This window comes from Bombus fervidus, chromosome 6, assembly GCF_041682495.2.
Source record: "Bombus fervidus isolate BK054 chromosome 6, iyBomFerv1, whole genome shotgun sequence".
NCBI lineage: Eukaryota > Metazoa > Arthropoda > Insecta > Hymenoptera > Apidae > Bombus > Bombus fervidus.
Genome location: NC_091522.1, coordinates 16,875,695 through 16,900,804, shown reverse-complemented (window position 1 = coordinate 16,900,804; position 25,110 = coordinate 16,875,695). Strand labels below are relative to the sequence as shown.

The 25,110-nt window shown below is 41.2% G+C and overlaps 4 protein-coding genes across 4 annotated transcripts in view; 1 reads left to right on the top strand and 3 right to left on the bottom strand.

Annotated features, from left to right (window-relative positions):
• The window catches only part of Tei (irregular chiasm C-roughest protein teiresias), a 321,545-nt gene extending 311,358 nt beyond the window's left edge, over nt 1–10,187 (bottom strand). Inside the window, exons 1-2 of the mRNA XM_072004984.1 lie at nt 9,911–10,187; nt 6,903–7,435 (exon numbers count right to left, since the gene is read on the bottom strand). Of these exons, the coding sequence (XP_071861085.1) occupies nt 6,903–6,996 (94 nt within the window). The 5' untranslated portion in view covers nt 6,997–7,435; nt 9,911–10,187. The remainder of the gene's footprint in view (nt 1–6,902; nt 7,436–9,910) is intronic.
• Nucleotides 1–21,299, top strand: part of Mrps17 (mitochondrial ribosomal protein S17) — a 200,258-nt gene extending 178,959 nt beyond the window's left edge. Inside the window, exons 2-5 of the mRNA XM_072004993.1 lie at nt 20,387–20,544; nt 20,614–20,730; nt 20,833–20,909; nt 20,981–21,299. Coding sequence (XP_071861094.1) covers nt 20,387–20,544; nt 20,614–20,730; nt 20,833–20,909; nt 20,981–21,155 — 527 coding nt within the window. The 3' untranslated portion in view covers nt 21,156–21,299. The remainder of the gene's footprint in view (nt 1–20,386; nt 20,545–20,613; nt 20,731–20,832; nt 20,910–20,980) is intronic.
• Nucleotides 1–25,110, bottom strand: part of Nop10 (Nop10 ribonucleoprotein) — a 144,677-nt gene that overhangs the window by 86,481 nt on the left and 33,086 nt on the right. The window lies entirely within an intron of this gene.
• On the bottom strand, nt 20,752–24,920 carry Fcp1 (RNA polymerase II subunit A C-terminal domain phosphatase Fcp1). Its single transcript, XM_072004981.1, has 7 exons — nt 24,472–24,920; nt 23,988–24,291; nt 23,492–23,736; nt 22,659–23,418; nt 22,430–22,597; nt 22,013–22,292; nt 20,752–21,928 (listed from the first exon to the last, which is right to left on the bottom strand). Exons 1-7 carry the CDS (start codon nt 24,696–24,698, stop codon nt 21,657–21,659), a joined length of 2,256 nt encoding a protein of 751 aa, XP_071861082.1. The 5' UTR covers nt 24,699–24,920; the 3' UTR covers nt 20,752–21,656.

The following is a 25,110-nucleotide window of genomic DNA, read 5'->3' as shown; positions in this document are numbered from 1 at the left end:
CGATTCATGCACGCGCCGTCATTACCGTCAGATAATGCCCCCACGTTCGAACGTGGCGCAGGTCGATCGATGCGGTTTCATCGTACATAATACGGGAGGGAATGGTAAAGCCCCAGAGAGGAAAGGATCGAAGGAAACGATCGTCGTCGATCCAATATTTACTCCTATCTTGATGCACCGGAACGTAGCAGCTCCGACACGATATGGATGACAGAGGAACTTGCTTATCACGGTCCGGATGCGCATCGACGTATCCGTTCGACCATTCGCGGACCGTTGCATCTTCATGAAAGATTCAAGATAAAAGGACGATTAGGGACGAACGAACGATCGCAAGAATTTTCGCGCAGTTTAAAAACTGCCCGGAATTTGCACCCATCGAAATCGCGGATCAAAGGATCAAAAGTGGCTATTTTATTAGCGCGCGTACCTCCTCTGCCTGCTCTCGTCGGATCTTATCGAGTATTCTGCGAAAATTACCGCTAAGAGGCGCCTTTGTAAACGTTCCCTGGAAGATTCCACGGTTTCCATGAACGCGTCGGATTACCCTGGATACGATCGTTTATTTCATCAGATATCAACCATTTCTGCCGTGTATTTCAAACACGTAACGTTTCGGATGGATCCGCGAACGTAACGTCGTTAGTTGGGATAATTCTACGCAATCGATCTTTATCTTGCACCTTTGTCTAAATCTGTCTCCTATCTTTATCCCGTATTTTTACAAAATAACGTTAATTCCGATGAAATTTTTGAGGTTTACGTGAAACGTCGCGATCTAGAGACCCGTACGTTGAAGCGAGGCCGATCGTTTAATTTCGCTGTAACGCGTACAAAGGGCTGAATATCTTTCTCTATATTACTAGTTAGTTGTTTAGTACCAGAGTTACCGTGGAATTTGTCAGCCCCGTTGCACGTCCCCGAGCCTTCCGTCGAAGCCTCGAAATGCCGGACGTGTTCGTCAACAAAAAGACGAAGATAAAACGATCGTTACATCAATCACTGCATCTCGAATCGAACCGTGCTCGAGGTTTGTGAGTGTCAGCAGAAATGACGAGCCGAACACGAAACCTCGTCCCGACTAACTAGGACGACAGAAGCGTATTCCATCAATTCCTCATCGAACGTATAGCACGTTCGTTACGCTGAAATTGTGTCTTAACCGAAGTGAAAAATTCCGATACTCGGCGGACACGATCTATCAGACACGGAAGCATTATTATTCGCCATGTTCGCGAACAGATCTCGGCAAATTAAACGTCGTTTTGTTGCTAGCGTCTGCCGGGATGCTCCCTCTATAGTTGAGACACGGGTACGATCAACTACGTAAACCAATTAAAAAAGGCAGGCTGGAAAAAAGAAACGCGAAGCCGGTGACAGCGAAGGAACGTCACAGAGAGAACAGGAAATCAAAAGGGAGCATTAAAAGTTGTCGATGCTTTAGCGGCACAGCGGTCGTTGCCAGAAAGGACTCCTTTGGGAGTACATAGGACGAGGATGAGGATGGTGGTAGCGCGAGGGTGGGAAGCCATTTCGCTCATCTGCCGAGTCATAAAGCAGATAGTACAGTTCTATCCTCGAAAATACATAAATCTTTGGTAGGTGTAATGTACGAGAAATGAGTCGTCCCGTAAAATAAATGATCGGATCAGCCGTCGTTTCCAATGAAGACGTTCGCTGTAACTTCACGCTCAAACTAGGGTTTGATACGAAGATGGCGGGAAACGTCATTAATAACGCGATAACAGCTATCCGGTAACAAGCGGAAAAATTAGAAACCGTCACCGCAGAATCCTCCTTCTCGTCGACGAATCCTTTAAAACTGGTCTTATCGAACGGATCGTCAACATCAAGAACAGACGCAGCTTCCTCCTCGCGTTCGTCCTGATTCGCTGGTAATCGCGTGGAAGGTATAAGCTGCAACATCGAACCTTGATCCTTCTCCTTGATCAAAAGCTTGACGTAAGAACGTTGGATTCCGCATTCCACGCGAATCAAAGATTTCTGATTCAACGTTTATTCGCTAAACGAATTGATAAATCTTCGGCAATACGCGTTTTATCGACTCGTCTGTCCGGAATACCTATCGTACTTTTTTCTCAAGGTAGATTCCCTCGGCTGTCTAAAGGCACTTTTCCTTGGCATCCGCAAGATACACTGCTTTTATCGGTATGGCAAGCAGTCTGGGAATGCCACTGTTGCCAACGCTGACGCAAAGATATTTAAAAGGATGGGTGGCGAGAACCCAGCGACAAATTCGACGCGTGACACTCGTGTTTCGAAGTGTGCGCGAGTTCGATTCTTGACCGTTAACGCCTTTACGTCCGAATGATTCAGCAGCGTTTATGCGTTTACGCGAATGCTTGCCCCGGGCGATAGACGCACTTTTAAAGCTCTAACAATTTGTAATTACGAAATTGCAAAGCGAAATGTAATATGAAATGTATAGAGAGCACAAGACGTAATTTATCAAATTTATCGCTGCTAATTTCAATGGTACGCGAGGAATAATACTCTGTCCAATTCCAAGCTTGCCATACTTGTAGCCCGAAATATGTTTTATTCTTGTGAAAATAAATAGACGAGAGATATATTAATTAGAAGAACTGTCGTTATTCTGTAAAATAAAATGTTTGACGCACCGACATGCGTAATCTAGATGCTAATTAAGCACGTTTGGTTGCATCGTGACACAATAGGTTTCACGGTACTGCGAGTTTCCATCGTTAACTGAGCTATTGTAATTAATTTCGTGAAAAGCATTCAATGTACTTTATTGCGTCTGCATAATGATTGCGTAGACGAAAATTGTGTATAAGCGTGAGTTACACGCAACAGAGATTGCAACGTGGAAATGTCCGGGAGAAGAAGCGAAAGACGAATCGAGCGTTCCTACATACTTGCAGCTTGCAGCAGTGACTTGCAGCTTATTGGCTCAAATGGATATTAATTATCTCAACGGGATGACAAGCATTAGCTTTTTTGTTTTCCATTCGCCTGCATCAGTGCGCTACAAGGTCGACGGGATTTAACTTATGGATCTTACAAATGTTACACGCGTCTGGATAATTAAATCGCTCTCTTCCATTAAAGCGACACGAAATCGTCGAGACGAAAACGAAAACAAAGAGAACAGAGTGCAACTGAATACTTTAGCGCGACCGAACTAACGCTATGAGAAAAAAAAATTGTACAACTTACAAATCAGAAATTACCTGCCGATGCTAGTAGATTCTCTTCTAACAGGATTAATAATAAACCAAACGAAATATAATCTAAAGTTACAAATCGTCCGATTATCGTATTCCACGCAAAATTGTAAGATGCAATCTGTAAGTCGTGAATTTATTAACGTTATTAGCTGATAAATTATCGTGAGAGAAGATCGCGTTAATAAATGCGTAGAAAGATTTGTCAACGTTCGAGAGCGCGCGTTTCTCCTCGTTTGATCCGAACGATCGATTCGTCACATTTCTTCGCGTTAGTCGAATCTCATTAAACCCGAATGCTCGAGGCGCGTGATACATCTCCAAAGTCGGAAGTTGCCGTGACAATCGGCGATACCCGCGCGAAACAAACGATACGATTGATGCAACATAATGCCGTCGCGTGTACGTATAATGCACTCGAAGCGACGGGATTTTCGAAATAAATCTTGAAAACAAATAAAAGCCCGATGCCAGGGCAATGCTCATAATTCCATGGAAGCGCAGTTGTATCGATTGAATGCAGCCCGATGGTTTTGCGAAACGAACGCGCCGACAGTCCAGTTCGCAGGCATGGCAGCACGTAATCTCTAATGCGTAATATCGGTGTTCACGCTGAAACGAGCAAACGCCAATAAAACGAAACAAGCCAGACACGGGAGCAAGGCAAAATGTGCCGGTCGATAATTTCGTAATTCGACGGGGGCTGACAACCGCAGGACCCGATTCGGTCGTTACATTCGCGAAAGAAACAAGGAGAGGAAAAAAAGGTTCACAATTTGATTAATCTGCCGTTGTATCCGTCGCAAGAGCGGTGTAAAATGTTTGCTCGCGCGCGCCATCGAACCAGTCCGAGCTCGGATGGAGCCCCGATAAATTGAGAGGACAAAGCTTCGAGTTTATTAGATCCATAATATTTTACAGGAAATTGTTTCTACGTGAAGCCATTTTTCATCGGGCGACCGATGTGATGTATTATCGGTACACGCGGGCCTCTCGGTACCGTTATCGTTATTGTTTTCCAACGGATTCATTTTTCCCTACTCGAATGCTCGCTCGAAAAACTGTTTTACCTCTCGTTACTTCCGTTTCGTTCCTGAATTTCCACGGATAAAAGGAACGATTTTCTCCGGATGGACAAAGACAGAGACAGAGACAGAGACAGAGACAGAGACAGAGACAGAGAGAGAGAGAGAAGGACTAGAGAACAAAGTCGCTAGGTAAAGCATCATCAATCTCGTGGAAAGTCAATGGATCGAGGGAAAAAGAAAAAAGAAGTACGGGATCGCAGGTGCGTTCAGGTAACGACACCGAGAAAAGGGGCTTGAGAACTTTTATTGAAGCATCTGTTGTAGCAAACGGTGATAGCCGAAACTGACCCAAAAAGTTAGACGAACGTGGACTCGAGTGCCCTTCAGAAACCCATTCAACATGCTGAGAATATGCGCGGAAGAACGCCAGCAGAAAGAAGAACGAAGAGAAAGGAAGAAAGAGAACAAACAAGATTCGCCGGCAAATAAGAATAGTTATTACGCTCGTGGAGGAGGATAGAGGAAATTCTAGAGGGGAAGTTGGGAAACAAGAAAAGAACGAGAAAGAGATGCGTTGCTCAGGCAGAATGCAAAGGACTGATGTGAAAAGAAACTGTCCACAAACATTTTTCAAGAACGCAGAAGCACACCGTGGTCGGGCGACATTGGAAATAATAATACAGAACACGCTAGAAAATGATGTAAATGTGGCCATTCCGTTTTATGAAAATAACTGTGACATCATTTAACGTTTGCGTCTTCTGAAATGTGCGGTGCTGCAAATAGGATGAACAAAAGACAAAACCGAGAGAATCGATGTTTCAGACGATACGAACACGTTCGTAAAACTAGAAACTTGACGCACGTTGATAATACCGGGAAACGTTCTGTTTACAATGAAAGTTAATTGTCGGTTGGCTGGTATCTTTCCGAGTATATTTCTACGTGTAAACAGACGATCAGACTCGTAAGACACGCGTATTTCCCTTGTAAAACTCGAGCAACGAAAGAGTAAAAAGCGGTAAGATATGAAAGACAGGTATAAATTGTACGTTGAACTTGTTATTATTAATATCAATTTTTATAGCGAATCAACAGTCAGGAAATAGAAAAGATATCGTTCCAAACGATGCTCTTCTATCGTATAAATTAGAAACATTGTAGGGAATAACTACATCGATATTGAAATTATAGCGAACTCGCGATAAAAGCTACAAAGGCGACTCGGTAGTACCATGGGAATAATTATAATACTATTCGTCTGCGTTTACTCCGACTGTCCGCCACGTCGACGAAATGAACAAGGACAAGTGCGCTGAGGGAACATTAGTCGTCTACACGGTGGAACCGGACGAAAAAAACTAAAGCGAAGACGAAAAAAAAGGATAGAGAGAGAATTCTCCTTGAAAAAAAAAAAAAAGGGAGGGAAAACGAAGAGGGGGAAGGGAAGAGAAAAGGAAAACAAGAGAATATCAGCCATCTCACACCCACCGTGACAACGTCCGCATCCCATTCTGGCTTCAACGTCCTTTGAGCCAAACCACCGCACCCCGTTCACGCCCTCTTTGCTCTTACTCTCTCTCTCCTCTCCCTCTCACTCTCTTCTACCCTCGTCGGTCCACCAGCCTCGTACAGGCTGGATACGACAAGCCAGCACAAGAGAAGGGGGTTATATTCCGTTGTATCGTTCCTGCCTTTTCACGATGCGTCGCGTATATCCCAGCTAAACAGGCCATTTCATCACGTTTCGTTTCGTTGTGTCTCGTTACGTCCTCGCATTCTCCCACCGTCTTATTCTTTCGCGTTCGTTTCCACCCTTATCCTTCTACCTTGCCGCGATATCTTTTACTATTTTCCTAGAAGCCTATATTTTCTACGATCAAGTAGTATCATAAACAGAGCGCGCGCGTTTTTATTGTCGCTTTAAAAGTCGTTTCGAAACGATCGGGATCAACGAGGGAAAAAGTTCCACTGATATTCTAGACGAGATTAAACGTGTTTTGCTGGAATATCGAATAAAAAGAAAAAAATAGAAGGAAATTGGAAGTTTCATTTTGCGTATCGTTAAACGTGGACGATCGCCGCGTGTTTACGCTTGGCCGTGAAGTCAAGATATTATGCGAAACAATCGATGTTCCGATTGAAAAGAGATTCCCAAGTTCGGCAGGAGGAAGCTTACATAGAAAATAAAGTTTCTCGAATGCTTGGAGCGTGTCGATACGATGTTTAGTCTGAAAGCGAAGAAAGCGTTACGCATGGTTTTTATAACAATAAACGGTATTATCATTGAAAATACGCGGCGAGATAAAGTCGACTCCATGGTCAACCGATAGTCCTCGCCTTTTGCCGTGCGAGAGCCTGTTATCAAGTTCGTCTTTTCCTTCGATCATTTCACCTACCGCGAACGTATTTTCGCGTTACGAAAATATTGACCTACATCAATTTAGAACTCGTAAAACCGTTCCCAGGACGCACGTAGAATGGCGTCTGTCGAATCTCGATAAAGCCGCTCGTCGAATCTCATATTCCCTTAACTGCTCGTTAAACGAATACGAAATACGAATACGATTTCGCGTCTAGATAAAGTTAATCGTATACAACCATTACCATTATCATTTAAATTAGAGAATGACGAACAAGCGAAAGATAAATCTGTCGTACTCACTGGTTGCGTGGGACGTTTCGCAAAACAAGACGACGTAGAGTAATCCACCCACAAGGAGCGTAGCCAGGAAGAACGATCCCGAGCTGCAGCCCATCACGGCATCACTACTGATTTTCTATCGTTCGCAGTAATCCTCACCGAAGCACCGTGACTCGATCACAAACGACTGGTCTTTTTCCAGTTTAACTCTCGAGGATAGCACTGTCACTTGGCAAACATCCGGCTGTCATCCAGTGGCAAAGGAACCACTCGAGCGACGACCACGTCGTACAATCCAGCATCAGTGCAACTATGCTGTCGCACCAGAATCCCAGAGGTTTTACTCGCGTCACATGGCGTCGTCAACTTTTCACGCGCATCGTAACTCGCGAAGCTCTCGTGCCTTCTGTTTACACCGAAACCAACTCGGACGTTTAACCGATTCGTCACTTGGTCACACGATCCTCCTGCTTCATTGGTGTCCCGTCGTCGAATTTAAGACCAAACGCAGCCGATCTCCACTCGCCACGGACACCATCGTCGTTCCGCGATCTCTGCAATATTCGATACACGTAACTAGATGAGATAATTTTACACCGATTCACGGTGACTCTGCTTAAGTAATCACGATTCTCTCCCTCTCTTCTTCCTTTTTCCGTCTGCCCTCTCCGAAGAATTCTCCGAAGAATTCTTCGAAGAATTCCCCGAAGAATTCCTGCCCGAACTCCAAAGAGCCAGCCCCTATCTCTGTACTTCCTCGTCGTCTGTTTGCAATTAAGTACCGAGTATGGATTCAATTCGAACGGATAAAAAGAATCGCTCGGGTTTCTTTGTACGAGAATTCTTTACGACCATCAAAGCAGCCGATGCAATTTCACTGAATGCATAGTGCCCAGCCAATTATCGGAGTTTAGGGGCCCGGGTTGAATCTCCTCAGGCGGAACGTCGACGGAACGGACTTGTTAAACTTTGGCACTAAAGCGCCGTTGTAGGTGATGTAACTTAAATCGAAGAACCGGTGCACGATTCTGGATACGATAGAGCGGCTCGATCATCCGATGCCGAATTTATTCGTGACAGCTAACAAGATTTGTCTGGCGATTCGATCCTGTCGTTCGAACGAACTTTTCGAAAGCGCCAAATTCTCAATTCTCAAATCTCTGCGGAGGTAGAGTTACATCGAACGAACGCGTGAATTTTAAACTTATCGTTGGTCGTTAATAGTCGAATATCGAACACGATTTCAGCTACTTTTTACCCGTGGAAATAGATCGACGACAATGTTGTCGACGTACGTAGCAGAAAATAATATCGAACCACGGAGGAACTTAATGGGCCGTGCGAGTCACTTAACGTTTACTCTCGAGAACGATGATTTACGCGCGATCGAAGAAGAGAAACGATATCGTCGCCTTGGTGAAACGAAGTCAACCGGTTCGTCGCGAACGATTCAAACGAATCACGTATTTAGGACGCGGCATAAATCAGCCGCGTGCTTCGTGTAAAACGTATGACCTTTTAAAATTGATCGTAACCGTGAAACGTTCGTATTTTACCTGATTCGATGTTGGAGCATATGTCGCGCAAATTCGAAGGATCGGTTGTTAATTAAAAATTTCCCGGTAACGCGCATTCTCGAACGCGTCGATTCAGCTCGACGAAATTAAAGAGCCAGCTGACAGTGGTGAAATACGAACTGTCACCGCGTTACCTGTCTATTTATACGCCAATTATACAACATGTTGTGCGTTCTCGAATTAATAAATCGACGTGGTTTAATTTATCGTGGCCGTGCTTGTTCAAAAACCGAGATGAAAAACGAGAAAGGAAAAGAGGAACGAATAAAAGACATTGGCGCGGAATGTTACAAGATTTGTGTCGTCGAATGGGAACAATGTACACAGAACGAACTAAGGAAAGTAGTTCGCGAAACACATTTGCGGAAGCCATATATCTTGCTATCGGTTTATTCCCAGCTCTAATCATCGGTCCGCAAGCTGGCAACACAAAATCCCTTGTGCATATGCATCGTGCATTCGCTTTGTACCGATGGTTTACACCCTCGTGTACCGTTTCTACCACTCGAATTGTTCGATTTCCGTCGAAGAAACAGTCCATTAACTTTCGCTTAGAGAAAAAGACGAGAGAAAAAGGTAACTCACTCGTAAAGATAGTCGTTCGTCGATACCCACAAGTCGTTAACGCGTTTGCATCGCGCTAAGAATTTTTCTTCCGATTATTCCTCGTCGATTCCATCAACGTCGATCGAGGAACAAAGGAAACGGTATAGAGAAGCGTATAGGTGAATCGGAAGCACGTGTCGTGTATCGGCCTTTCGAAAAATGATGTCTCGCGCGGAGCGTTTCGAGGTGAGAAAGCAAACGGAGTGGACGACGAGAACGTGATAAATATAAAATGGAGCAAGGTAGTGAAGACACGTGGCCTTTGGACGGCGTTAGATATTAAATAAACGCGTCCACTCGGTGACAAAGGAAAACGACGATCATCTCCATTAAATGCCAGATGCCTGTCGCGAGTACGTGTACTCGGAACAAAAGCGCAGGCCGCTAAAGGGCCCGGCTTTTGACGGCTTCGAGAGTTCAAATATCATCACGCCCACGCACACACGTGCCCGGCAAAGTCGATCGACGAGCTCTTTCGTTGTCACCGGCAAGAGCGGAATTCCTGAAAACGATGGAGAGAAAAAAAGAGAAAGAGACAGCGAGAGGCAGAGCGAGACAGAGAGGGAACAGAGAAAGAGAGATAGAAAAAGGGCCAGTGCTTTGTTGCTCGAAAAAGACCACCAAGCCAGCGGTTTCAGCTGCACGTTCACTCTTTTACAGCCATCCGCTTTCCAGACACATTCGTGACCCTTTTCGCCCTTCTAAATCCTTTCAGAAACATCGCTGCACTCGATCCTTTTTCGCTGTTCGCGAGGCTGCTACTCAAACCGAGCGTCTCTAAACGCTTCCCTCCTGAATGCTAAAAAAATTTAAACAAAGTCGAACGTTCCAAACGTCGTGACGTACCGGGACGAAACTTCGTTTTCAAATCCCCTGTGCGAGCACCCCTCGAGGACAGCGACTCGCGAAATTAGAAAGTAGAGGAACACCGTCGTTCGCGCGACGTTTCCTCGATCCTCGGACAGCCGCGCGATCGAGAATTAAATCAGATATATGGAGTTCGCGTGTGCACGAGAGGAAACGAAACGAAACGACGACGACGACGACGACTGGAGCAGATGGAAAAGCTCGACGCGGTACGCGATACGAACACGCCTCGAGTGTACTCTCGGCTCTGGCTCTGCTTTCGGAACTGAGTCGTCGAGAGAGAGAGCATCGTTGGAGTTTCGAGGGATTCAGAGCTACCCCTACCCCCTACCCATCGAGCCGACCCCTGTCTCTCGGCAACCCGCGTGCTCCAGCACTCGCAGTTTTCCCCTGAGCCGCCGTCCCCACCCAAGCCACAAGGATGTCCCCCACTATCGAAAGCATTGCCACCCCAGCCGCTGGTCGGCTGCGCGCTCGCGCCTTTACGCGCGCAGTCGAATCCAGTCGAATTCAGGCACGCGCGTCACCACCAACTCCGGATCTACACAGAAGCACATGCGGCCAAGAAAATACACCTCGTTACGGACGACGATGCTGTTTCACGCGTCCGTCCAGTTTCTTCCCTTCTTTCCCACCAACGACAACCATTACCGTTTCTTACGCGTCGAGAAAACCCTTCGAAGGGAAAACGTCAGACCCGCTCGAGATACGCTCCGCGAACGTTGCGCGACGTTACGCCAACGCGTCGTCTTTTCTTCTTTTCTTGCGGAGCATCTTTCGTATAAACCGTGAAAGCATCGTTGCAATTGCGTTTCAGTTAGCCGTGCGTTGTCAGTGGGAATAGCACGAATGTGTAATTATATTAGCGATATCGTGACCTAACATCGTCGTGGAAATAACAGGGGGATGTTCGAGTGGCGCCAGAGGGATGAGCTTAAAAGCGTTTGTTGCAACGTGCTTACTCGTCGTAACTCGTGGCCGCGTACTATTCCGAAGAAGCTGACGCCTTTCTTTTTTTTTTTTTTTTTTTTTTAGAAATACTGCTCGATTTAAAAATCGATACTCGTTAGTAGGATTAGACTCGCGAAGAAATAAATTTCAACGACGATATCTCTATCCTGCAGTTATCCTGTAATACCTACGTACACTCAACCGTTTATTTTGAATAACATCCAACTACGTAGAAGATAATTGTTTGGTTTATGACGAGCTATGGTATACCACTTACCGTATATCGTACTTTATGTTGTCTAATGCGCGTTGTTTAGTACCCGGAGAGAATGCGAATAGGGAGACAAGAAACGGCCGACGTATAAGGGTAAATATATCCGCAATTATTTCAAAAAAACAAAAGCGCGCGCGCTGAATGCATTGTATATAACTGGAGATAATTAAATCTTCGTAAACTTCTTAATTAGCTGTTCGAGGCAGAGGATGAAACGAGGAGGATCGTTCGAAATTAAGCTCGGGGGCCATTCAAATTCGAACAAAGGACAGAGACGAACGCGCCGTTAAAAAATTACGGGGGATTTCTTTCCTCGAAATAAGTTTCCAGGTAGAAGACATTTTTTTACGCGATCGAGGAACGATGGAAACAAGCCGGAGAACTCGACTCCAATCACGTCTGTGGGAAAAAAGTATGCCGTTGCCTCTAGGGAACTATTTTCTATTTTACGGTATCCACGGGTTCCTATAAACAAGCCGTTCCGAAGAACCAAAGGTATGAAAGGGAACCGAATACGAAGCCGAAAGAAGTCCTGGCGATAAAAAGTTTGCTTAAAGCGTATGTCTCGCTCATTGTTCGGTGATTTCAATATTCACGATCGTAGTGAAAGGGCGATACAAAAGCGCAGACGAAGCTTTAAAGATACATTCGCATAAACTTGCGAAGATCGTGGTCTCTTTGCGAATGATTCATAGAAATCGCGTCACCATTGATACGCGCGGCTCGTTGTAGAAAATGAAACTGCCTCCTTACCGTTCTCATAATCGTATTCTACGATATTGGATAAATCGTTGGTCGCTGCATAAATTCCTTCGACTGTCGTCTCGTTGTTCTTGCGAGCTGGAATTATCGTCTACCGAGTATTAAAAAGACCAGTTGGCAAGACAGTACGCTACTGAAAACAAAATTAGGAAACCACGATTCAAGACAATAGAGACGATGAAATATATTTGACCGAAATACCGCGTACGCTGCATAGAACGATATAATACTACAGAGAATTCGAATTCTTCGAATCGATGAACATAATCGAGTAGAGCTATGCTACCGTAAAAGAATCATAAAAAGACGTTATACGAACGAATGGTAGGATGCTTGCTATTATTTTCATTGCAGTTGAAAAAAAAAATGTTAATAGAACGTTCCTTAGAGATATTCGATTGCTATTAGAAGACGAGAAGCATGGATAATCGAGAAATTTTGCGCGATACCGTGCTTTACAGCGGCGATCAGAATTACATTGAGAAAGTTGAAGGATAACGTGGCGAGCGACGTAACCTTTCCTCGGTCTTATTCTAATTTAATTTAATCATTCGGCTTGACTTTGATCCAACGAGCCGCATGGTACGAAATATCATGAATAAACGAACGCGAACTTTTAGTAAAAATTAATTTCCAGTTGTACGTACAGCGAAGGACGAAACTTTCGCTACGATCCGATACAAGCAGACTATGTTCGATCCGTCTTGGATTCAATAATCGCCCGATGATCGAACAAGATACGTCGGTGATCGATTAAGTTAGCCCTTTACGTAGGTCCGGAGTCGACGATTTACGCGATATATTCGATGAAGAGCGAAACACGCGAATCCACCATATACGTCGAGCCGTTTTGCAAAGCTCGCGATAAACTTCGATGGTCTATCCTTTTGTCAAAACAGTGTGTGCCCCCGTGTCTCGTGTTCCTACTTCCGGCGTGTGGACGATAAAGTTCACCGATATTAACATCTTCGTCGGTGCTGTAATTTTCACCCCGGGTCTGATATACTGCAGCGTTTCGTTGCGGCGGTACCCGTATTACGACTAATATTTCTCTTCCGTACAGAACGAAAATTGAGTACTTTATAAGGAGCTGGGACATTAATAACTCGTACAGCCGGCTGGTATTTTCAGGACAGCTTAAAAGCCCTCGCCGCATCGATGATGTATTATATGCTCACAAAAGAACTGACACTTACCGCCACGTGCTTTCTCTTTCCACCCTACCAGTCTGTACCTCTCTCGCGCTTCGTTCACCCTCTTTCATCCCTCCTCACCCTAAAGTCCTGTTGTCTCTGGTGTCGCACGAACCACCCTTAAATCACTGCTAAACATTTGTTCCCGGATATAATTTAAAAAAAAAAAAAAAAGAGAGAGAGAAAGAGAAAGAAAAACCATTTCCCGATGTAAATCCGTCGCTCGCTCGAAATGCAAGAGAGGAAGAATACACACGATAGATTCTGGCTCGATAAATTCGATGAATCGCGACGCGATTCGTGACGACGCGAACTGTACGCGATACTGTCTGCGTGTTCGCAGAACAATAGACGATGATTGCAAAAACGACGACGAATAGACAAGGGGCGTAAAAAGCGATGTAATGACGATTCATTATCGCAGCACGTTCCTGACAGATTGGCGAGCACGTAAGTGATTTAAGAGTCATCGAGCTATCTAAATTGCTACTTTATCAAACACTTTCATCAACCGACGCCAAATAAGAACGTTTCGCGTACTAATCAACACGCTTACCGTCTAATATCCAATCTCGCGTGTTTGCAACCCTGTTCCAAGTTGTGGCATCCCTCCACGATTCGATTCCCAAAAGCCATCGCGACTTCTGAGAACAATCAGTCCCGGTCGCATTAATCGTAATTTTCGTTTGATTACACGTATTCTGCGAAAGTTGCCTCTCGGTTGTGAAAATGTAATTAGTAATTAGAACGTGATGATGGAATTCGTATTCCGCAATAATTTGTCGAATTATAACGTACGAAACGCTCGTTGTTCTCGCTACTGAAAAGAAACGCACGTTTCCCTTGGCTTGTTTACTCTTCATTTCGAGATATGTTGCTTAAAGTTTAATTACGAGACTTTAAAATCCTGTTTCCGCAGAATTTCATCCATAAAGGAATACTTTATTCCTACTGTGCTCTAAAGAATTGTTCAAACGGCGAAAAACGACAAGAGAGATGGATCCAAAAAATATGGCAAGAATTATTCAATGTTCGCAGCGCCAAAGGCACCACGGCTACCTGCTGTATTTACGACGCGACGAGGAAAAACTGAAAAACAGAACGATTCGCATACGCGAGCATCCCACGCGTTGCGCTGATAAATCGGTAAATTAAAGCGTCGAATAAATAACGTATCGACCGATCATTAAGAAAGTAAACCCCTGGCCACAACCCCATCGGTCGAATGCGATTCTCCTGGGAATTCCGTTGACTAGAATGAAATTGATGTCGGGGGAATTATGTAATCAGGATTTTTTGTCAAGAGACGACAAGCTACGCGAGAAAGCTACTCGGAGGCTCGTGATTAGGGCAGAATAAATAAAGGAGAAAAGCAGTGAAAGCGAGGGAAGAAGAGATCGGAAGGGTGGACAGGGTGGAGGGATGGAAGCTTTTCGAACTCTTAATTCGCCTGCGGCCAGCCCCTTCCTCGGCAACCCCTCTCGATCCTCAGTACCGCACATCATCATCGAAGTGGGGTTGAAGGCGTACGGCCCTGGTCCCACGTCTACGGTAACCATGGAAACAGACGCGTAGTCGACGTCGACGTCGACGTCGACGTCGTCGTCCTCGCGTACGTAACGAACACGCGCGCATCGCTTCGTACACGCACGCACACGCGCGACCTGACACATTCGAATACGTGTGTGCACACCGTGCACGGACACGCGTTTTTCGAAACCGTGTAGAGAAAGAGTGTACGGATGTGTCGTACCCGCGGCCGTGCAAAAGCACGTCCGCAAATGACGTTTGCGCGTGGTTGAGAACACGAGTTACGGTAGACGACGGTGAAACAAAACACGCAAAGAAACGAAAAGTGGAATCAACGAAGGCACGTCTTCGAGATACGAGTACATCTTAAGTTGTCGGATGCGGACAACCTTTGTGCGCCGGTAAAACGTGTTAAGCACTTTGTATGCTCGTTACTCGTATCGCGTGTATAATGTACACATATACAGATCTGTCTCGGAATTATAAGTAGCTGCTACATAACGAAACGTATCTCTGAACGTTAACCGTATCTCGTTTTATAAAAGGATGTTTCAGAAGAATTGCCAATCTTTCGTATTAGCGTGCATTTCGAAGCGTTTCAAGATCAGGCTGTTACACCGATCATCGAACAACCAACAATTTCCTCTGTGTCAGCTGTTACGAATTATTAGATTTTCTATGTAATTCGGACTGCTTCTTTAAACGTTGAAATTTGTCTGGGTGGCAATTTCATCACGAGAAAAATAGCGACGTCGATGAGACATTGGAGAAAACCTTCGTGGGATGAGAGATTATTTCCGATCACTGATCTGGGATAGACACTGCCCATGAAAGTAGTTGGAACTGGAAGAGAAAATGCCACAGAACCGTCCACGATAGTCAGGTAGTTCAGCAGGAACGATTTTGGAGAAAGTGACCGCTAGTAACCACTAACTGACCACAGGTTGGATGCCACTCGTGGCAGGTACTCGCTCAAGAGATAGTCGTTGGTAGAGCAAACCCGTCTTTCGACACCTTCATATTTGTAAAAATGAAAAATGTAAAAATGAATTCCATCCGCATGAAAATCTAACGCAAATGTAGAAGCCATCTGCAAAAAGACGAGCGAAGAAGATCGTCAACAAAATGCGCGTATTATATACAAATTTATGCAAAGCAATTAAATAGCATTAAAACGTGTATATTGGAAATGGAGGAAGCGTATAAGCCGAACCTTAAAAGTCTGAAACGTCTAATGAAAACCTCAAACAGTGACGAAGTACGGCGCGTCGTGAATTACGTTATGCGTCAAAGTTCACGGGAAATTGCAGGAGAGGCGAACGAAGCCGCGCGCTGTAATAATATCATGTTCCAGCAATTATTCTTGCAGAATCTAGAGTCGAAGCGGATCCGTAAATTATGACCTGTTTACGGCCTAGGGAAAAGCATTACCTAGAGAGCAATAAATGTCCGCCACTGAGAGAATATCACCTGGAGTGCGTACACATACCCGACGCGATTAACGTCAAGATTTTCATGCCGTTCCCAGCTCGACTTCCCGTTTCACGAACACACGAATAAAAATCCTCCACGAGTTGATCCTCCCTGTTCGCAACCGCGTTTTCGCTGAAATATTCGTTACATCTTCGCGCGAATATTCCCCGAATGGGAATGATTTTTCCCGGCAAGGAAAAATGAGGCGAACAGACAGAGATGGGGAGCGAGGCAAGAAAAAGGCAAGAGGATGGAGATCTAACGTATTTTCGTAAAATGATCACGTCGTTAAAATGCATCCATCTAGTAGCTGGCAAAATGAAAAGCGGACGTTTGAAATACTCGACCACCGCGAGTTCGACGAGTCACCTATAAGAATAAATTGCGCTCGCCCGACTCGGTTGAGCTAGGAATTTTTCACCAAGTAACATCTGCCGGCATTTGTATCCTTCGACGATACTTCGACCTTACTCCACGCGGCATAGACAAACCTTTGTAGGTCGGAAATAACCCCGGGAGGGTCTACGAGAGGACACCGACAGGAAAAGGCTAAGCGACGATATCTCCTTTCAAGGATCAGGAGTAAGATCTGAAAGAGAGTCAACGAGAAAAAGTGGAGGAAACGAATTCCTTCGGTTTTGTCGAATGGCTCTTCTTTCCTTCTACCAACGTTTTCCACCTTTTACCATCTTTCGAACTCGCTGTCTTTCCCTCGTACCTGCACCATCTCTCCCGCCCTTTCTTCCTCCTGTCACAGGTCGCGAGCTACACGCGAGCGAAAATTTACTATGGAGAAGCAGAGAGGAACAGAGGAGTGTGCGGTTATTAAATCGGGACTCGACGGTGTAGCGTTTCATAAATTCGTTAGATAGTAACTTTACAACGATAATTTCGTTCGGCCGAAACGGGGCCGGTTTACGACTCCTTTTCCGTCCAGCTGTATCTCTGTCTTGCTCTTTCCTACCTTACCTCGCAAAATTTCTGTTCGTCTTTTAAAAATCGTTCAAGCAATGCGCAACATCGTTTGGAAGCGATTAAAAGATGCGTGGCATACGTTACCTAAAAATACCTGAACAAGATACTTGACGTTGACATTTGAAACGTACGTAAAATCTACTTTATTTAAACGTTTCTTATGAAATACTAATTTACTTTTACACGTTGCGGAGGTCATATCGGTCGAGAGAAAAACGGTTTGTCCGATTTCACTTCCACGAGTCGTACACGATTCCATAAAAAACGGTAAAATAGGAAAAACATTTCAGAAGTTTCTTCGGTATCTCACGAGCGTACGTACGGTTCAAGAAGGTCGAAGGTCGCGCGAAGTTTTCCGCGGTAAATGCTTGGCGGGCATTATCGGTTAAAGAAGCAGAGAGAAACCGAGTATTTCGCCCGGAACGCGTTCGCTTTATTTTGTCTCGCAATCTGCGAAATGGATAACATCGAAGACGAGTTTCCGGTCTGTACTGTACGAGCTGTGCATCAGGCTAACGTAGTCAGCCTTTCAGAAATCAATGCACCGCAATAACCGAACGATGCACTCGGCGTGCTTCGTCGCATTGAGCTCCGGCATCAAAAAGCTATTACGTACAATGAAAATAGATTTCAAAGGCCAGCAACCATGTTCAGAAGACAGGCAGAAGGGGAAGAGGAAAGGCGGGACAGGAGGTGGAAAGAGACAACGGTTTATGCATGGACAAAGCTATCGGCCAGATGAACCGGAAGAGAGTGTAATGTCCCGTGACATTTTGTTTCACGTGCATCAACACCATTAAATCCTATGGAGATCGTGTACATTCTATAAAATCTCTTTATGTTCTACTGACGCTCTTCCCGGAAGGGAACCGTTCAGAGTCATCGCACGCGGAACAAGAGCCACGACGGTTACGTTGAAAGTAAAAGTACTCGATGAATTTTCTTAACTTTTGACTAACACGAAGATCGTCTAATGCAAAAGAGATTGAAATTCGAAATACAATTTCTGTTCATATATGGCATAAATAGGTTGGTAGATGCGATGATCGTAAGATCGAAGGGTGTTAAAATAAGGTAAAAATAAAGGTGTCACCATAGTTTCCGATGATTAATCTGCAGTACTATATAGATGAACAAGTTTGAAAGTGGGGCGTTAAAAACCCCTGCTTCCCTTCTCAGCGCCCATAAATCAGGGAACGATTACATGTGTAAATATACTGTTCCTCACCCTTCATCGCAGCTGCGCTTTCCGGAAAATTCACCCTTGCGGCGTGTTTATGCGTGAATCTGTTCGCGTGAAAAATCATTGAATAAACATTTAAGGAGGGTATCGCTTGAGAAAATGTTACATTTGGATATCGATATCGCTTCGAATATCTTACATCCAGAATGAACACTTTCTCTTATAACAAACACGTTTGTTATCGTATTTTTATTAAAAATCATAAAAAAAGACATTACTTACGCGCTCTTAATGTAAACTGTCTATACAAATAGTCGTACATAACGAAACCAGTTTAATTTATGCATTTTGTTCGTATATGTAGCGCGCAATGTTGGGACTGATGGAATCGTCGCAAGAGGTATGCGATCATATTTATATGTAAATGCAGATACGTACACATTGGAAAAACGGGAATTGATGGAAGCAGGGGTTTGAATCAAAATTTGCAACGTGATTATACACGGTGCCGCTAAGCGTAAACGCGAACCGATGACATTGTTAATTTCATTATAAATATTCACCATCGATAAATCGAGTGCCCATTTTTGAATTGCAGACCGCGAATATGTACTTCTGTGATAATCGCGTTATATTTCTAACTAATTTCGTCTAACACTTTTATTTTCTTTCAATGCGTCAAAGTTATTTTTCATCACAAATTGTTGATTCGGAATAAAGCGAACTTACAGGAGAAAAATACATATACCGTAACAGAAGCAACAACTACAACCGACCCATAGTTGTCCCGATTTTTTCACCGACAATGGAATTTCCTGGCTGACTGACGGCTCGGTCGCCGTCGATTCACAGAGCGATCACCCGTGAATTCCCTTGCTCCTTTATATCCCGCAATAACAACGCGACTCGCAGATGCCAGAGGCACATTACATATACATATACACATAACGCGTAAAACAGAAGGAACGAATAAAGAATAAAAGTAATACATTTCGAAATATCTTCGATTCAAGGCCGTTTCTCCTACGATCTCTCTCTCTCTCTCTCTCTCTCTCTCTCTCTGTAGCACTTGTCTTTCGTTCGTTCATCTCCAACGAATCCCTCAGTGATATCTACCGATGTTTCTTCTAACCAATTGTCCATAGCCTGTAGCAACGATCCGATTGCAAATGCTTGTACAAAGGACGATGTCTCCTTTCGAGTCAGCCTCTTTTTCTGTCTCGCCAGGTTTTGTTCATTCTTCGTGTGATTTTCCTTGCCACGATCTTGACAAATAGATCCTTCATCTCTCAGCCACGATAGGATAAAAAGTAACATGAGATCGAGACTAAAATTATAGATCGTTATTACAACAGTAAAAGTTATACGTTCTACGAGTGCAATCGTTAAATTTTATAAGACAAAAATATAAAGAAGCGAACGAATAAATAATGCGATGAAATGAAATGCAACACGTTTACTTTCTTACTAACTCTTCCCTCGTTCGAACTATGTATATTCAGTATCTGCGATGTTATTAATTAAGGAAGCGAGTAATTGAGTGCCCCATTATCGAAAACTAGAGTTGCGCTGTTAGTAGTTGGAAATTAATTATTATTAAAGCCCATGGATCCCTGGAGTATTCTTGGATGCGAACGTTGATGATAGTGAATCTGTCTGGTACTCAAGATGTACGTATAAATACTATATGTACACTTTTCTCTCTATGAAAAATTATATAAATAATGTAATATCACTGACTATTATTCTTCAAAATATACATATGCATAATTTGCATAATTCTACAAATTCATGGCAATTTAAAAAATCATTAATGAAATAAAAACTACTCTATTAGATATTGCTAGAGTATATTCTTATCCAAACTATAAGGTTGAAAAAATGCAGCTAAACAGAATACTTTTCAAAAATGACAAATGAAAAAGGTATATATATATATATATAAATCTAAACTTATTTACTAGGATACATATAGTGATTAATAAAGTAATTAATCTAGAGTGCTATTACAGTAAATGTCATAAAATAAATTATGCTACAAATTATTCTTCCGGTATCATACCTACTACATATACAATATACTATATCAAGTGTATGTACATATGTGTGTTTAGATACAAATATCGTAGTAGTAACTAACGTAGTTATGGCAGGGAATATCGTAAAAAAGCAGGGATTAACTTATTTATTGGGTATATGTGTACCTTGTGCTAAACAAAATGCTGCTAAAATACGAATAAAACAAGCAGACTTCGATGCACATCTGTTAATGGTACGTAAATTCAACGTATTCTCGCAAGTGTTTATAATTGAGGTTATGTTTTCAATTATCGCATTTCAGTATTTTAACAAATATGAATTTGTTTATGCCGATGATCCCGAAAAGCGCTGTAAGACAGGTGATACAGTTTTAATACAAAGTTTACCAAAAAAATTAACTCGCCTTATCACTCATAAAGTATGTATATCATAAAAAGTGGAGTCTCTATATTTTATTTATATTTTATTACAACTTCTTAATATAACTTTTATGCTTCTAATTTACATTTGATGATTATAGGTTGTTGATATCATTTATCCGCTAGGTGATATTACAGATCCTGTTACTGGTAAAAAGATTGTTGCAGGAAAATATAGGTATGTTCTTCTCCTTTTGAAAATATTTACCATTTATTTGAAATTAAAACTTTATATTTATTTTAAATTAGGGAAAATATTGAAAAGGATGCTGAACTTTATGGAAAATTAGGATCTATGTATAAATATGAAAAAGCACCAAAGAGAGGAGTCACAGAAGGCAAACGAGATTTTACAGCCAAGGAAACTTATATGAAATATAGCGATGATCCAAAAGATTATGACCCATATGCAGTGAATCCATAATAACTCAGACATACAACATACAAACATATTGTAGATAGAAATTAATAAATAATGTTATATTTAAAAAAATTAACAGTGTATCTCAAATTAAGTTGTAACTTTCAAAAAAAGAAAACAAAATATATTCGATTCGTTTGATACTTATCTTTTGACAATTTTTTAATATGAACGAATCATTTTATATATCCGCTATTTACATATATTAGTTACAGTTTCCTTTAAAAATTAGAAAATAATTATTAAAATTACAATTTATTAAAAACGTAATATTAATTTTAGATTCAATTATTAAATACAATATAATTTTTTTGTATTTCTTCTTGTTAAATTTATACATCATTTTAAATTTGTTATAACATTGCCTCAAACTACTTGAATCAAAATTCTGCAAACATATCAATTTAAATATTATCAATGATTATTAAAATTCTCCAATTCAAAATTGAAAAATAATAATCATAGCTGATTCATAAAAGTAAAACAAGCAATTTTTATAATGAATCATTCAGAAAGAAATTCCCTTTCAAGTGCAGCTCCCATTTCATTCCATTCTCGTTCATCTTCGTTATCCATTATTTCCAGATCATCGATTGAATCTTGAGAATTATCACCTAAATCTAAGTCATCAGGTAAACATTCTCCTCTTCTAAAACGCGTTACAGGGTCATCATCGTCATTGTTCAAAGTATCATCTTTATCACTTAAACTATTATCATCTGAACTTTCATTACAAAGCTTCTTTTTCTTTCTTATTGGTTCATTTGTATTACTTCCTATTAGTAAAACTTGATATTAGTTACTAGATATTAGTAAAAATATTATCTAATAGTAAAATAAACTACACATATTACACATACGATCATGATTTATAGAGTCATCAGAATCTGAATCCTTATAACAATATCTATTATCACATTCTTCTTCATCATCTACATTCTCTGTATCAAAGACAGGTGCATCTAATTCTTGATCATCCATATCTTCTTCAACTTCTTTATCCATAATTTCTATTTCCTCTGGTGTGAATGACATTAATGGATTAATACTATCAGCAAAACTGTTTTCTATATTTTTTTCTGGTTCTTCTATACGTTCAGGACTACTGCAATGTGGAGGCGGTATTCTAGAAGCACGTGCCTGAAAATACATAATTGATCGTCATATGTATATCACTATTATATGTAGAATAATTGGAAATAATTTTATTATTTATTATTTTTTCTGTTTTAATCAAAGCTTTCGCTTCACACTCATCATTTTTATAGTACCTATACCTTTGTAGTAAGTGGAAATAAACGCTCATCAACATGTTCCCAGCGTTCTGCACAAGTCCAAAGCCAATCTGGGTTTACAATTTTTATATTTCGATTCTTTTTTGCTGCATTAGCCTTTGCAGTTCCAGGTCTAATAGCTACCAAGTGAGTAGTTTTGTCTGACAGATCCTACAATATAACGAATTATTAAAGTAAAGATAATAGCATGAGAAAAAAGTTAACGTATTACCTGTGCCACTTCTGCTCCAAATGCTCTAGCGACTTTATAAGCTCGACTTTGATGAAGTTTTTGATGAGTAGGTATTAATCCACTAAAAGTTAAGTATACTCCTTTTAATACTTGAGCCCGCACTCGTGGAATAATGTCCCTTAATGACTTCCGTCCACCTTCTTTTTCTATAGTAGCATAAAATTCAGTATGAATCCTACGAAGAATATCTTCAAGATATAATAAATAATCATCGTCATCTTCATCTATAATATTATTTTCATCAGGATTCTTATTTACAGTTTTTATATCTTGTACTGATTCAGATAGTGTTAAATTTTCTTTCGACTCCTCTGATGCTTTATTCTCATCTTTATTTTCACTATTGGAATCAAGATTTAAATCAGTGTTGCTCTTGGTATTATCTTTGGCACTTTTATCATTCTTTTCTATAAATTTGTGTTCATTTTCTTTATCTTCGATTGTTTCCTCAATTTCCTTTCTTTGATTATTATCAATCGCATTCCCTTCATCCGACAATACAGATGCACCATTTTTACCTGTTTCACTTAGACTATCATCGATACAAAGCTCATTTGTATTTTGCAATTCAGGTAAAACAGATACATCACTTTTTTCTAGTCCTGGTGGTGCATGTATGTCACCAGTATGACGAAAGAAGTGGTAAGGCTTAACTTGAACTAAATTCCCACATCCTTGCCATACGTCTTCTCTATCATCTATAATGCATACCAGATCATCTCCACAAGGAAATAAAGCCCTGTAGCAAGATAGTTAATAAGGTATCTATTTATTTTGATAAGATGTTTAAAATACAAATTTTATCACCATACTTAAGATTAGCTGTTTTTGATGCAGGGTCGAAACATTCATCCCTTGAAAGTATTCTATGAGAAAATAAAGTTCCATCTTTATCCAATAGTGCTGCTACAGTATGTGCGTAGTTTCTTGCTCCAAATGTACATATATGTAATTCATATAAACGACTCATTTCAGAAAGAAAATGTTTGGTATTAGGCCTTAAACGAGTGTGATACCATGGGGAATTTGGTCCGTAAAGTTGATAGTGATAAACATCCTGAGAAAGGTATGTTAATGATGTTAATCTTACTCTTATTATTATTACTATTATTATTATTATTATTATTATTATTATTATTATTATTATTATTACTACATGTATAATAATCTCTCTCCCTCCCCCCCTCTCTCTCCCTCTCTCTCTCTCTCTCTCTCTCTCTCTCTCTCTCTCTCTCTCTCTCTCTCTCTCTCTCTCTCTCCCTCTCCCTCTCTCTCTCTCTCTTCTCTCTATATATATAATATCTGTACCTTTATATTAGAGGGAATATTATCATTTGTTGTATGAACAATTGTTTGGTCAAGATCCACAAGTAATGCTAACTTGCGATCATTCAAAAGACGTTGCTCATCTTCCTTTCCAATTTTTTTAGCCAATTCTGGACATACTTTCAGTTCTGGCACACTATGTACCATTGGTACACTAGCTTGTGATATTTTTGTACTTTCATTTTCTTTACCAATCCTTTCAACTCTTAAATCCACACCACATTCTGCACACAAGTCTTTCATTACGGTAGGATGTCTACATCCTTCTAATGTCATTACTACTTGCCTATAATATTAGTCATTTATGTAAATTTGAAGATAAAAACGTATAGAAATAATCTTAGAAAGAAGTTATTTTCTTAATTAATATCATTTTACATAATAAAAAGTTATATATAATAAATTTTATTTTTGCAATACATTAAGCACTAAGAAATCTTATTATAAGGTTAAGGATATTATGTACCCAGGTTGAACAACATCTCCTTCTTTCGCTAAAATTTTTGTAACACGACCGAGTCGTGTGGCCCGAAATTTCTTCTCAGGACCTTTACTATCTTCTGTTCCTGGAATAACATTCTGATACAAAAACAGCACTCTACCCGCTGAAACCATAGTATCCATCCGAACTCTCCATTTTAATAATTTTCCTGATTGTCCACCAAACGGAAATGTTATCTCTATTGTCCCCATAACTTTTAAATAACTAACATTCAGATGTTAAAATGTTATCTTCAATTGAAAGAAATTAAGTAGTAAATATCATTAAACTCTTAATGTTTTTGCGCGGGAGATGATATAAACACACACTGATGTTCAATTTTCCAACACTAATAGAAATTCGCATATACATGTATTTTGTTACACGCATAGGAAGATCAAAGATACTTCATCTTTATTATTGGCTAGCATATTTTGTAATTTATATAGATAAAAGTCACTTACTCTTCTAATAGTTTTATAAATATTATTAATATTTCATGGAATTCAGTATGGGAAAACAAATAACGCGTATACAGTAACGAATCACATGAACGTTATATTACATAACATTAGATAAACAATTTACCATATTAAAAAAGATTCGACACGCATTTAAACACTT

Bases quoted from the DNA above. Each gene is read 5' to 3' on its own strand.
- Fcp1 (XM_072004981.1), bottom strand. From the start codon at position 24,698: ATGGGGACAATAGAGATAACATTTCCGTTTGGTGGACAATCAGGAAAA. The intron at 24,292-24,471 runs GTACATAATATC...CTAATATTATAG, and splicing joins GGAGATGTTGTTCAACCTGG to GCAAGTAGTAATGACATTAG. The intron at 23,737-23,987 runs GTACAGATATTA...TACCTTTCTCAG, and splicing joins ATATTCCCTCTAATATAAAG to GATGTTTATCACTATCAACT.